Source organism: Gordionus sp. m RMFG-2023, chromosome 4, assembly GCF_954871325.1.
Source record: "Gordionus sp. m RMFG-2023 chromosome 4, tfGorSpeb1-WG-v2, whole genome shotgun sequence".
In the NCBI taxonomy this organism is placed as follows: domain Eukaryota; kingdom Metazoa; phylum Nematomorpha; class Gordioida; order Chordodea; family Parachordodidae; genus Gordionus; species Gordionus sp. m RMFG-2023.
Genome location: NC_088778.1, coordinates 8,161,803 through 8,176,618, shown reverse-complemented (window position 1 = coordinate 8,176,618; position 14,816 = coordinate 8,161,803). Strand labels below are relative to the sequence as shown.

The 14,816-nt window shown below is 26.0% G+C and overlaps 1 protein-coding gene across 1 annotated transcript; it reads right to left on the bottom strand.

Annotated features, from left to right (window-relative positions):
• Nucleotides 1-1,272: 1,272 nt before the first annotated feature.
• Nucleotides 1,273-11,980, bottom strand: LOC135929155 (NAD kinase 2, mitochondrial-like). Its single transcript, XM_065465676.1, has 10 exons — nucleotides 11,797-11,980; nucleotides 11,512-11,600; nucleotides 7,249-7,369; nucleotides 6,916-7,049; nucleotides 6,499-6,707; nucleotides 3,726-3,876; nucleotides 3,162-3,313; nucleotides 2,197-2,337; nucleotides 1,931-2,110; nucleotides 1,273-1,741 (listed from the first exon to the last, which is right to left on the bottom strand). The coding sequence occupies exons 1-9, from the start codon at nucleotides 11,968-11,970 to the stop codon at nucleotides 1,935-1,937; spliced, it is 1,347 nt and encodes a 448-aa protein (XP_065321748.1). The 5' UTR covers nucleotides 11,971-11,980; the 3' UTR covers nucleotides 1,273-1,741; nucleotides 1,931-1,934.
• Between the last annotated feature and the right edge of the window lie 2,836 nt (nucleotides 11,981-14,816).

Genomic DNA, 14,816 nt, shown 5'->3' with positions numbered 1-14,816 from the left:
ACAAATATATATTTAAAAATAAATTTAATTTTTCCCATATAAATTCAATATTTTTTTCAAAATAAAACAAGGCGTAATATTTATCCACGCTCAACCGGGCTACTTTTTGGAGCGCGATATAGACTACAAGGAGATTGAAAGACTAGCGGAAGAAGCGGTAGCTAAACAAGCCCCTGTAAAGGCTACGGCCTAAAGAAATAGCGATAAATGTTCTAGAAAATCATATTCATGATATTTATTATAATTTTTTTTAAAAAATAGTTTTTTTATTTTTCAAAATGTTTTTAAAATTTAATATTATTTCTAAGACAAAATTATTATTTTATATATTTAAAAAAAAAAAAAAATTCTTATTTTGCGGTGAAGATTAGTTATTATTCCCATAATAAAAGATATTTGACATAAAAATTGGATTCATGTATATTTTAATTTTAAGAATACTATGTTTTAAGTTGAATATATTTAATTGATTAAGATGGATTTATACCTAGGAAGGCCTAACTATGAATTTCTTTTATTGGACGAGGATAGATATTTGAAAACACAAAATATATATTTTTTTAACATATATTATAATATGATGGGTAATAATATTTGAAAGATTAAGCCCAATCGTCTGTTTTGAGCTACAAATAATTAGACCCATCATTAACTGTTTTCATTCCTACCATTTTTAATATTACCCTTAATATTCAACTATAATCAAATAATAAATAAAATTAATCACGAATTATAGTTTCATTGACTAGTTCTCTTGTTTTGATCTTTCAAAAAAAATATTAAAATTCGAACATTAAACTTACAAAAATCAGACTAAATAACTTATAAAATTACCAATCTAAAATTCTTTATTCTGTAAAAAGCGTCTTTAATATATTAGGATATACTAAATAGGATTTCTTAAACGAAATCAAGACAACCAGAAAAATTTATAATGAAATTACAAACGTTAGGAATTAAGTGAATAGTTTACAGGAATTTCGAATTTTCCGACCTAAATTCCCTGGTATGTTCCCTTATATTTAAAATATTTATGGAAAATGAACCAATATTTAGCTTTGTATTTATTTATTAAATAAGGGTTGTTATAAACAAAAAATTTAGTATTTTGTGTTATTAATATTATAAATGTTTATTGAATAACAGTATATTTTTCTTCTATTAAAAAAGATTCGGGTTAAATTGCTTTAGATATCATAATAATAATTTATAAATATTAAAATATACACTTATTTTCACTTATAAAATTTTTTTTAATATAAAAATTAAATAAAAATTTGACTACGTTTTTCTTGTCTTTTTGGGATAAAAATAGAAGAAAAAAATTTTAAAAATGGAATTGCGATATTTTTTCTTCTTTAAAGGAATTGCAAGATATATATACAGTGTACCTTTATATTAGTCTTATAATATAAAACATAAAATGCAAAATAAAAACATTTAAAAATTATTTTTTAAATATTAAGGGTTACATTTAAAATAAAAATGATGAAGATAGAAGGATTAAATGGAAATTAATAGAACTATAAAAAAAAATTGGAATTCCTAAGAATAAAAAAATGAAAGACCAGAAATATATTGGGAAATATAATTATCTATATGTTCTCAATTTAAAGGATTTTTTTCTTAAAAAAATATATAGGTTTAAAAATTAATAGTTATGGGCAACTATAAGAGTTTGAGCTTTGGCGGAAAGGCTGAAATATCATGGTATCCACCACGTTGAGTTTTGGTAAGGAATCTAAGAAGCAATTTTTTTTAAAGTTAAATTTATAAATTCAAATAAATAATGCTTATTATTTTGCTGCGAAATCTCTAAAGATTATCATTTAAGAGTGCTGAATAGACTCCTATACAATGCCCTCCCCCACCATATATAATGTATGTAACAATTAGCTATATGTAAATTAAGGGAAATAATAGTTATTACTTTTTTAAGTTAGGTTAACAGTTAGAAGAGCGTTAGAAGGGTCTAAGGTAAGCTTGGCCAAGGCTCCGTCGTTAAAAGTGTAGGAATAACCGCCATCTATAACAATGCGGGCGTCCCAGCATCGCGAACGAACGTTGACAGCGGATGCGAAACCCCTGGGTCTATCTATGCCGCATATATCTTGATACCCGAGAGGAATAAATATTTATTTATGTCATTTATTTAAAAAAAATACTGATATTTTATATATATGTCTATGCATGTACTGTTAATGACGGGATCCCTAATAGTGTATGCCATTTTGATTTCGTCGGGAGGGAATATGAGTTTGCTGTTAAAGGCGTCACTGATTCGGCTCATTAAGGCCTCGTCCTGACAATCAACGTGGGAGCCTGTCATTTCGTTGGCTTTATATATTTAAAGGGAGGACAGAGAGTGATGTGGTAAATAATAATATACGAGAATTGCTAATAACATTAAACCTACATTTAAAATTAATATCCCACTTCCCCCTTTAATTAAAATTTTAATAATTTTTTTTTAACAAATCGTGAAAATTGCCATTGATAGGATGAAAGGGAGGGATTTATATTTCTAGCAAACTTTCCAATACGGGAGAAAGGGTTATCAATAGTTTTATTGAAATTTTAAGGGGTAATCTCATAGTATAAACAACATACATAATCAGTATCCATTTTATAATTTTGTCATAGGAGGGGAGGGGGATATTATGGTGGTGGGGAAAGGATCTAGAGGACTCTGTGGTAGAGATATGGAATCAAGTCTGGATAAAAGTTTCATCAATGTTAAATACATAAGATATATTAAAAAAAATTGAGTTTCGTTAGATGTTACTTTTAATTTTCACTTTCTCTTAAAACCATGTAAAATTTAAAAGTACCAAAAGTTGTGCGCAGTCAGAGATGGTCAAAGCACTAAAATATTTTTAAAATGCAATGTAGCTTATATAACGAAATACATCTTCAAAGTATTTTACCCATTGTGAACAATACATAAATATACGATTGCATTTAATATAAATATGCTCCAACTACAAGACCAAACAAAAAAAACACTTTTTTTAAGTATTAAGCTATTTGCATAGAGTCAGTGAAAGATTATATTTATTCGGCAGTCAATAATATAAAGAATGGCAACTTGATAAAAATTTCAATTAAAAAAAATGAGACAAAATATCAACAAATAAAATGATATAATAGAAAGTATTTACCGATTTTCATTAATTCGGCGACGGAATGGACTGGGATCTTGTTGATGTTGAATGACCAGGATGATGATCCTGTTCCGGTGCAAACGGTTAGACCAGAACTTTTTTGTTTGATAGGTTCCAACCCGTCAATCGATAGTTCGTAGTAGGAGACCCTATTATGGGATGCCAAATTGAGATGAGATATTATATTATGCACGTCATTCGATTTCGGTCCAATCAAAATCGATTTAAACAAGGCACACAAAAATAAAAAAAAACTTATATTATTAAGTGGGACGGGCTAGACACCAAGGCTTTATGAATAACACAAAACACATAGTATTCGTTGAACGATAAAATAAATATTACGAAATTATCGAAATAATAAAAAATGGCGGTTCACTTTCCAAATTTTTTTTGTAAATATAGAAGAAAAAACGTGAAAGGTTGTCATCTCAAAACAGACCGGCCTTATGTTAGTGGCGTCCTTTGTAATTGATAATCATCAATTTTAAAATGGTTTTTTTAAAGAAAAGACCAAATATAAAAAATAAACAATTTAAAATGGTATAGGAAAATGAATACCTGGAGGATAAATTTTCTCCGATAAAAATTTCGTTTAGAGCTAAATCGGGAAGGGAATAGGTGGTCAGGACATCATCGCCATCTTTTACCACGTCATCAACTATGTCGTGAAGATGACCGTTACTGATTTTAGAAGGGTAACCATTTTGCACTAAAAAACGCGTATATTTTAAAAAAAATTTTAATATTTTTCCGATATAAAGGGCGCTTTCTTCGTTTGACAAATAAATATATATATGGGGAGTAATTTAATAAGTTTTCGGGCATCTACTTGTTATTTTTCTTCTCATACCAATTTCCTGGAGAAGGAAGCTTGAAAAAAAAATAAGAGAGTAAAGATATGGGTTAGCGTTATATTTTTTTTTAAAAAATGGATTTATATTTATACTTTTAATAAAACTTTTATCGTTTTTAACATCGGGACATAAGAAATATTGTGCAATAAATAGAAATTCAAAACTACATAAATAACGCCATTAAATTTAATTCCATGAAATTTGAGTAATAGCTTTTAAAAATATCAAAGAATCTGAAATTTTTATAACCTGATTTTTCTATTTTTAAGTGAAAGTCAACCCATTAAGTCTGATTCTCTTTTTTTTAAAGCCATTGCTCCAAATTTCATGTAACTATAGTAAAATATATTCGTTAAATATGAAAAACTACACCTGTAATAAGAGAAAAAATAAAATTGATGCGCGTTGTTTAAAAATTTCAAATTAGCTTTTAACAAGAATGATTATGCATTCCCGGTAGGATCCAATTGCGCCAATTAACTTTCATGTAGTGCTATAGCCATCAGGGAGGGCCTCAGCTTCATTGGGCTTTTTGTAAGAATTTCCTATATAAAACCAAAATTAGCGATTTTCCTATCTTAAAACTATACAAATAAAATTTTGAGAGTCACAATTTTTAGAAATTTTTAGGATTAATTTTAATTAAAAATTAACTAATTTATATATTCGGGGTTTATTTATATAAAATATATTTTTTTTTATTTACAACAATTTAAATGGCATTCATAACAAAGTCGGATACAATTTTACGTTCGATCCGTCAATTATTCGTCATAAGCAATCATTCTTATTATAAACGATATAAATATTCATAATAGCCTAAGTTCCGTTAAGATATTGAAGTCAAAGAATTTTTTTAATATCCGACAAATGTTAAATCTCGTTTTGGACAAAGTTTAACAATTATACTAAATCTTATTTATTTATTTTTTTAAATTAACTAATTTAATAAATATAGTTAAAAAAGGCTTTTCATATTACGTTCAATTTGGTAAACGTAAGTATTTAATATATGCATTAAAATTTCAATAAACAAGCAAAATATAATTCATGATAATGATGATCAATATTAAATAGTTTAAAAAATAAATAAAAGCATAATTTTTGGGATCGTAGCTCATAATAGAAATGCGAATAATATTCTTAATCTCGTTTATATTGTTCAAGTAAGGCGTAGATTCGTCGCTAAACGATAGCATAGCAGTATAATCCAACATAATATTGTGAGTCGATTATCAAAAAGGCCTAAACTCAATTTTATCAAGAAAAATATTAGGGCAAGCCTGAAGATTTTGATCATAGGTGGCACAAAGGTTTACACACCTTATTAGCGAAATCTAGAGGCTTATGCAATATTTATCTTCTTAAAATAATGAGCTAGCCGTTTTTAAAAATCGGGTTCAAATAGAGCTGTTAATGAAATAAGAATGCTATCAATTTTTCAAAAAAATATATTAAATTTGGAATATGCAAATTATATTATAAATAAAATTATACACAATAATATTATTTTGCCATGGGAATATAAATGTTATAAATAATTATAAAACGTATTTCCTATATTTTTAATTTTGATTAATAGTATTTTAATAGTGTATAATTTTTCATGCAAAAAGGTAATGTGGGAATTTGTAAGGTGAAAATTTTTTGCTAGGTTTATTTAAATATATTAAAATTTAATGTTTCAATTTATAATTATTTTTTCATATGTATTATGAAAAGGTAATGTAGGAATTGTGTGTTAATAAATTTTAAATCAATTTATTTAAATATAAAAACATAAAAATTTAATGTTTAAAATTATAAATTTAATCTTTCATACTTATTATAAAAATGTAATATTTTAAAATGATAATTAAAATATAAATATATTTAATTCTTCCTCTGAACCAATTTTTTAATTCTGTAATATACATATATGTAATTTATAATATAGTCGAAATATTTTTATTTTGTTTCTGTGTTTATAATATCTTTCGGCTTTTAAAAAGGATTTTATATAATTATTAATCCATTTTTATTTATATAACAATGATTTGTTATAAACTGAAACTTTAAAAAAAAATCACTATTAATGCCTTGCCGGAAGTTTACGAATCAGATGTTTTGAGGTAAAATCGGATCTGACGCTACTATGAAAGCAGCCTTAATTTAAAGAAAGATATATATTTTTTAACAAATTATAGTTTATTCCATTTTTTTATATTTGAGAACAAAGTTTTTCGTGCCCATAAAATATTTTTTAATAAAAAATCAAAATGTGATAAAAGTGACAGTTAACTTCAGGCTAAATGAGATTGTGTGAAAATCATATGTTTAATAATGGTATAAATTTATGGCTTTGACCAATCTCTTAACCAGATTTCCCCCATGTGGGGAGAACCTCAAAAAAAAATTAAATTTCAAAAACTTATTCCATTCTTTGAATATTTAAAAGCAAACAATTTATAAATGTTTATAGCCTCTAAATAATTTACTGGCTTTTGCTTTTTCGGTCTTCGGAATTCCGTTCCGGGACGATGCGCAATCGAGCGATGCGCTGGGGTTCAATGGAGAAGTGCTACGCGTGCGTTCGAGTTCCCGCACGTGTTCGGCGAACCGGAACTCGTGAAATGTTGGCGTACTCAAGCCTAAGAGATTTCGGTTGCCGGTTAAGGTGACCGATATGCGATTCCGTTTAAGCCACCTATCATTTACATATTCATCCAATAAGTAAATATGTGAGAAAAAAATAAGGAATAAAATGAAAACAAAAAGAAAGAAAAATAAACAAAAATTAATGAAAAATATAAGTAAATATGTGAGAAAAAATAAGGAATAAAATGAAAATAAACGAAAAAGAGAGATATATAAATAAAAATTAAAGATAAAATATAAGATATTAAAAAGTTAACTTAAATTCTCCCTTGATAAGTCTATCGAGCGCTATGCCAAAATTTTTGGTAAATTTGCTAGGAAGGCATAAATAGCCTTCAGAGTTGAGCGGATCTGTGTTGATTCCGATGACTGGTATAAGGGATGTGTGCACCTTCGTTGGGTATTTATAAAAATAAAATAATCTAAAAAACTTGATCAATCCTTAAAAATGTTATAATAAAAAATACCTACCCGATTATTTTTTGTAAAAAATTGTGACCTGGAGTAAAAATGGTCCAATTTTTTTTTTTTAAATAAATGTATTAACCTCATTTATAATTTTTCTTTCTATTTAATCTATTATAGAAAACCTTATTAGCGGCTAATAGAAAAGTTCCATCACCGCCGCAGGTGAATATAGCGTCGTAAGATTTCAGATTTTCCGTTTCGTACTCGCTTCTGCGTACTAGCTTGGTTTGGATATGCCTTTGCCTTTAATTTTATAAAAGAAAAAAAAAGAAGGGGTGATATTTATTTTGCATACATTTATTCGAGAACCCATACTTATACATAATCATATGAACCACGTATACCTAAAACGAATAATTCTTTATTCGATAAAATTATTTGTATAATTTGATTTTTTTTCGAATTAATTCAAAATTTATCGAATATATTCGACATTATTCGTAAATATTTCAAATTAGTATTTAACATGTTCCTTACGAAGCATGTTATTTTTTTAAACCTTATTTCTACATCTATAAATCATTTTTCAAAACGAAGATTAGAGTCGTATTTTTGTAACCATAACCACAAGTAACAAAGAATTTTATAGTTATAGTATAATGGAAGTGTACGTGATTAAAAAAACAGACGCGTGTAATGATAATGATAACAATTATTTCCCCCCAAGTTATATGAGTATTTCTTCATCATTAAAAAACGTAAGTAAGCCTTCAAAAAATATTAATGTAATATTTGTATGCGATTCGTAAATTTCGAATTGAATAATATTCGATTTTGTACAAGTAGAATAATCGTATTTGTTAATATGAATGACGAAATAATTAATAAATTTTATAGTCAGGTAACGAAAAAAAAATACAAACATCGCAAAATTCATAATCGGGATACCGTAAGATGCAAATTATAAAAACAATTAACTATTCAGACATAAAGTTTTCCTAATTAGCAATGCTAAAGACGCGATTTTTGGTACTCATATTAGTGCCTATAAGATAGATGCTGACAAAATTAAGAAGAACCTTTTTAATTCCTCTCATTTTTGATCGCACGATCTTATCAATTTATATAATATAATATTTGTTTAAATTTTGGTGTTTTCATGAAATTTATTTTAAGCTGCTGAATTTATAGTAAACGCGTTATGTTCGAAAGGTACGTTATTTGATGCTATCGAAATCACAGTTGATTCTTAATAGTGTTATAATCATAACACTCCATATGTATAAATTATACCTATTTATTGGCTTGATTTTGTAAATAATGTCGCGCTTAATAATGCTCCGCTTGAACATAACGGGCTTACTATAAATGAGGCCTTAGGTAGGACTTTATTCTATTACAATTAAAAAAAATATTACAAATGCCAGGAATTTTTTTTATTTGATTATCAGTAGCTTTAATTCAAAAAGATAATTAATAATATTAGTTACGATTAGCAAATAATTTACATATTTATGAATAATTTATATTTGTTATTGGAAAAAGATTTTTTTGTTTAGGAAAATTTCTATACCTTTAAAACCTTTATAAATAAATAATAATAACCTCGTATTTAGCCTTACCCAGGGAGAACTTTAATAAATCCTCACAGGCCGTTTCTACACTTAGAGTAATTTTTCTCCTGGTTGTAGGTTCAGTTCGAATTTTTTCTTTCGAAAGTCGATTTCGCAGAACCCAATGAGCAATATCAATTTTTGGATCTTGTTAATTAGATCTGCCCATGGAGTCTGCTCAGGTTAGAGTCGATTTTTAAAACTCGTGTTCGGATAGATTTGCGCGATTCACGCGCAGGGGTCATTCTTTTGGATTCTTGTTCAATCGTCGGGATTATTTCTCTAACCCATATACTTAAGTTATGAGTAGCGAGTTTTGAGCATTTTAAAAAACACTGTACAAAATCTCACCAATTTTAACTAGCGAATTGAAGGAAAAGATCCTTACGTGGAACTCTTCATGGACTCGACACAGGTTACATACTCTATGTCTTAGCTTAATCTCGTCAGCAAGACTTAATGGCACTATCTCATTCATCTTAATTTTTTTTAAAGGTGGATACCTTATACGTAGAGCGATATACAATATTATTTTAAGTCATAAAAAAAGAGCTAACACCCTAAGCTAGATAAAGCCGATAAATTTAGGTACATGGGCAAAGGCCGATGGTTTAATATTATTATCCCTTAGAAGGAATTACCCACGCCCTACGCAAAATCTGACAAGCGCAAAAATTTACTACAAAAATATTTATTATACAATGTCTATTTCATTCCCGTGATAACATCTATATTAGGTATTTTTTTATCACGAGGTCCATATTATTGTTTTATCGTTTTTACAAGGTTAAGTCCAAAATATCAAAAAATAAAACTTTTAAAACTTTTTAATATAAAAATAAAAAACATGTCCAAAATATAATTCCAGAAAATTTTAAAAAACTTTTAAAAGTTCTAGAACAATTCGAATTTTTTTAAAAAAAACTTTGGACTTAGCCTAATATATAAATATTTAAATACGTTTTATTTCTTAAATTCTATTTTTTTTTAAACATAATGGTTTTAGATAATTTTTCTTTAAAAAAAGAAGAAAGAAAAGGAAAGAAACATAAAAAGTGAACAAATGTAAAAAAAAAGAAAAGAAACGCGAATATATAAACAAAGAAAACGAATATTTAATTAAAGTAAGACAAAAAAAATTTATTTATAGGCTTTTAAAAATATTCCCTCTCATCCTCAAGGCATTAAGGGTTCATCAACTAATAATACACATAAAGAAATCATCCGAGATTTTATGTTTTCGAATAATTTGGCTTATGTTATAATATTTTATTACCAAAATATGGTTGATTATTTTTTAGGGATAGCTTAAGCTAAATACCATTTTAAATCAAACTTGGCCAAATATCTATCCAAAAAATTTGAACATTATATTTCATAAAGTAATTACGTAGGTTTATTGTAGTATGTTGATAAAAAAATGTGCGATATGATTAAAAACATAATCGCGAATTTGATAAAAAGGTATAAGATTTTTCTTAAATATTATATAAAATAATTATCTCTATTTTAGCTTTATCTTAAATCAGTTTTTAAAATTGAATCAGGTGTAATAACATTGCGTTAAATAACGAAACGCTTGAAGATAACGCGTTTACTATAAACTCCAAAAGGTAATTTTACCATAGCGTTTGAAACGCTCAAAATTTGTGTGTACTATTACACATTATATAATTATAATAATAAATTTTTGAGAAAAAAGGAAGTAAATTGTCCTTCAAAACAAAATTACAAAAAATTTTAAAAAAAAATAATAAATAATTTTACATTCTTTTATTTAATAAAAAGGTTAAAAAAAAGAAAATTTTATATTTTGAATTAAAGGGTAAATAGAATTGATAATATATTATTTTTAACATAAAATATTAATATTTTGGTTCTCAAATAAGAATAGAATCAATATAAAATATGATGTGCCATTGACAAGTGAATTAGGATTATGGAAGATTCAGTGTCAAATAAATGATTGTTACTGTTAAAAGAGGATTATAAATAATATTTATATTATGTGCTTTAATAAAATGATATATGCTTAAAGGATCCAAATGATTCTTAAATAAAAAAAGGGATAAATAAAACTATATAATTAATTTTATTATTAAATTTAAAAGTAGACTTTTTAAAAATCTCAGGGCTACAAATATTATTTCTTTACATATATGCCATATTTTTAATGTAAATTAAGTAAAAATCAAATTGACAATTTTGGGTATATATTTTTGCCTTTTAAGATGTAGTCTATATATATTTATAAATAGTAGCATTAAGGGGGAGGGGCACAAGGTATTAAATTAAACTCACTGAAAAATTTGATCCTAAAAATATTAGCTAAAAAATGTAAATTTGAAAATCTACAATATTTTTTTAGCTCCCTGAAATTGTAAAGGCTAGTCACGCTACTGATTGTGCATATATAAATGGTTGTAAATAGGGATGTGCTGATATGGAATATTGAATTGGGTTTCAAAACAACCGATTCAATATTTGATTGCATTATTTAGAACAATTTGTGCAAGTGATACAAGATTAATCATTAGAGAAATCAGCTATAGTAATTTTTGAACTATATGTTAACAACTTTAGCAATTTAACCATTTTGCTGTGTATTTATTTATAAATTATATCTAATATTAGCTTACTTTTGTAAATTATGCAATAATTAATTTCACATTGTGTAAGAAAATCATGCTTACATTAAATGAGGCTTAATATATTCAATTTTTTTACAAATTCTATTTGGGAAGGCTATAAATTTATTTTGAGGGCATTTTATATCCTTTCTGATTATTTATAAATTGATTAGCTCATATAACTAATAATTTAACAACTTACTTAAAACTTTCTAGAACTTTGTCCAGGTTGTCATGATGAGTTTTATGGTGTTCAAGTAGGCTATCAATGTTAGATCCTCTTTCAGCCAACTAAGAGAATAAATAGTAAACATGATTTAATAAATTTCCTATAAGCAACATACACTTTATGAAAGCAGTATATTAGTAAGACTAAATTTGATTAGAAAGTTTAAGGTGACAAAAGAAGTTATATAAAATTAAATATCGAATTTCATAATAAACATTCTTTACTACTCAATAAATGGTTATAAATATTTTATCTTACCCTTTGTCTTAGATCTTCATCATTGTTAAACTTATAACGCATTTTCTCAAATTCATATCTTGTTATCTTAGAAAGAATCAACACACTATTTAATTGTATATAGCTTGACATTGATAATTTAAAATCGATTTTTTTCGTAAGAAAAAATAATTGTGATTTTAATTTAACTATCATACAGTTTATTTTTATATTGAAAAATCATGAAATATGATGTGAATTTAAATGCACGAATGCAAATATACACTATAATTATTTACTAAATCTTGACCAGTCTTCTGAGAATAAAGATTAATAAACATAGAATGAGCAGCCCAGCGCATGATCGATTTATGTAATTAGCAAAACAAAGTTGTAAAACAGTCCTATGCTACCAGGATAATTTTTATCCCCCGCTTTAATATCAAATGCCATTACGCAAAAAAATACCAACATTAATTTTAGGAAAACTCCGCTTTCGAAAGAATGAACGTATTTCTCTGTACCGCAATATGAGTGCAACTATCATGAAGGGATCTACAGGCACCAGATTTTATGTGTGGTTCATATTAGGTTTTCTGGGACAGTACGGGATAGATCCACGGTTAGATGGAGATTGGCCAGAAACATCAAGATAGTGAAGCTTTTAGGTTCCATTTTTTTTAAATATAAAATACATATAACAAAGTTTATCATTTTTATTGACAATTTTTCTTTGAAAATGAGATAAGAAAAATAATGATTTAATTTAATTTCTATTTATTTAATGAAATTAGAAAAAGGTGAGAGTTCGGTTGGAATCTAACACAGTGGAAACCCATCCACCCCATTTTAAGTTCCATATATTTTTATAATAAAATAAAATATTTCTCAATGTATTATGCATTTTAGCAAAAATTTTTAAAATCAATACTTTCTTAAGCCACCTATAAGTCTAAAGCCCTTTCAATATTTTTATCTCCCATGCCTCTTCCAACATTTTTTATATCCCCTACATATTTTTTTTACTACTTTCATCGATATTTTCTTAAAAAGTTCTATTATATTAAAAAAAACAGGAATAACTTGAATTGCTAATTTTTCTCGTTTCATCCTGGATATTAATATAAAGGCTCAGGTCAAAAAGAAAAGAAACATATTAGATATTATTATAAACCAAAAAAAACGGAATAATCATATGTTTTTATTATAAACCTTATTGCATTAATAGATATATTTTTTTTTCAAATATATAAATCAAAATACCTTGTTAATAAAATAGTCTGTATACACTTCATAAAAAATAATATAAAATTAGCGTTGAACGGATAATTTTACCGATAATGAAATAATATAATTGTAAAAGTGTATATTGGCACAAGATTGACAGCTATTTTTGCATAAACATCTTGGAATATCGATATAGTATAAAAATCTGTTACTATAGTTGGCTAATTGGCTTAGCCCAGCCGATGATTTTGGGTAAGGCTAAGCTGTAGCGGATTTATTTTGGCTAAGGCTAAACCTAAACCGATTAATTCTGATCGGCTAACTCCGTCAGCGTTTCATAAGATATACCTAGCTTAAATTACTATTTATTTTATAACAAAGTTTTTGTTACATTTTATTAATGCGTCGGTCTAGAATTGGAGTAATCCACTTGCGCAAATGTTTAAAATGAGAAAATCAACATTTTTAATCTAGTTTTTATTATTATATTTATTGAGAATAAATAAGTTATTATCCACTTCTAACTCAAAAATTTTGAAAATGTCGAGTGGAGCACTCCAATTCTAGACCGACGAATGATCTTTTCGCTCAAAGATTTAAGAAAAAATAAAAATAATAGATTTTTGAGCAAATATTTTGATTTGATCATAATTTTAATCTTATTTGTAAGGATATCCTTTGACTTTTGTGATTTTTATGAAACAATCTTTAGGATAAAATTTTCTATATTTTTTGTTGTCAAAAAATTAATATATGTCTAAAAATATCGATTATGACATGTCATTTTTCCAAAGAACATCTAAATTGTATTTATAATTTAACATCTTTACAATATATGTTTGAAATCGATAGCTTTAAAAAAATTTAAATATGTTTAAAAATACCTATTATTACAACCTCCTTTACAAAAAAAACATCTTCATTGAATTTATATATTAACATAATTACAATATATGATTGTAACAATTTGCGCCAAAATATTTCAAAAATGTTAAAAAATAAAGAATATGACAATTGTCATTGTAAAGTATTATCCTTAAAAAATAACATAAAAAAGTTTAATATATAAATATATATATTTAAAAAAATTAAAACCACCTTTAATATACATAAAAAAAGAGATAATTTTACAAAAATGATCAAAAAATGTAAAAGATTTCACCTAAAAGATTGTTTTATAAAAATCACAAAAGAATTTCTCAGAAAGGATTTCCTTACAAAGAAGATTTAAAATTCTGATCAAATTAAAATATATCTTCAAAAACTTTTTAACTTCAAATATTTTTTTTGCTTAAACTTTTGGACGAAAAATTCATTAACAAAAACACATGACATCTTTTTATTAAAAAAATATCAAATAAATAAATCAATTTACATAACATAATAATATTTAATTTAATATAAATAAAAAATATTAAATCATATAATATGTTAATTTTAATAATAATAAAACATTATTTAGCAATAAGTATAAAAATAAAATATATAGAAATAATATAAATAAATAAATAGTAATTAAGGCTAGGCATATCTTACGAAACGCTGATGGACGTTAGCCGATCAGAATTAAATTGACTCAGGCCTAGCCTTAGACAAAAAAATCTGCTAAGGCTTAGCCCCAGCCAAAAAAAAATCAGCTATTACCCAACTATAGTGTTACCAACCCCTTCTTTACATATTTTTGTTTGATAAAATGTTTTTAAGTGTTATTAACATTCCAAGATGGTTCTGTAATTAAATTTGCTAAGAGTATATCCAAATATATTGGAGTCAAATGTAAAAAATGCAAATGTAATATAGGATATCATAAATAATATATTGTAACATGATAAAAA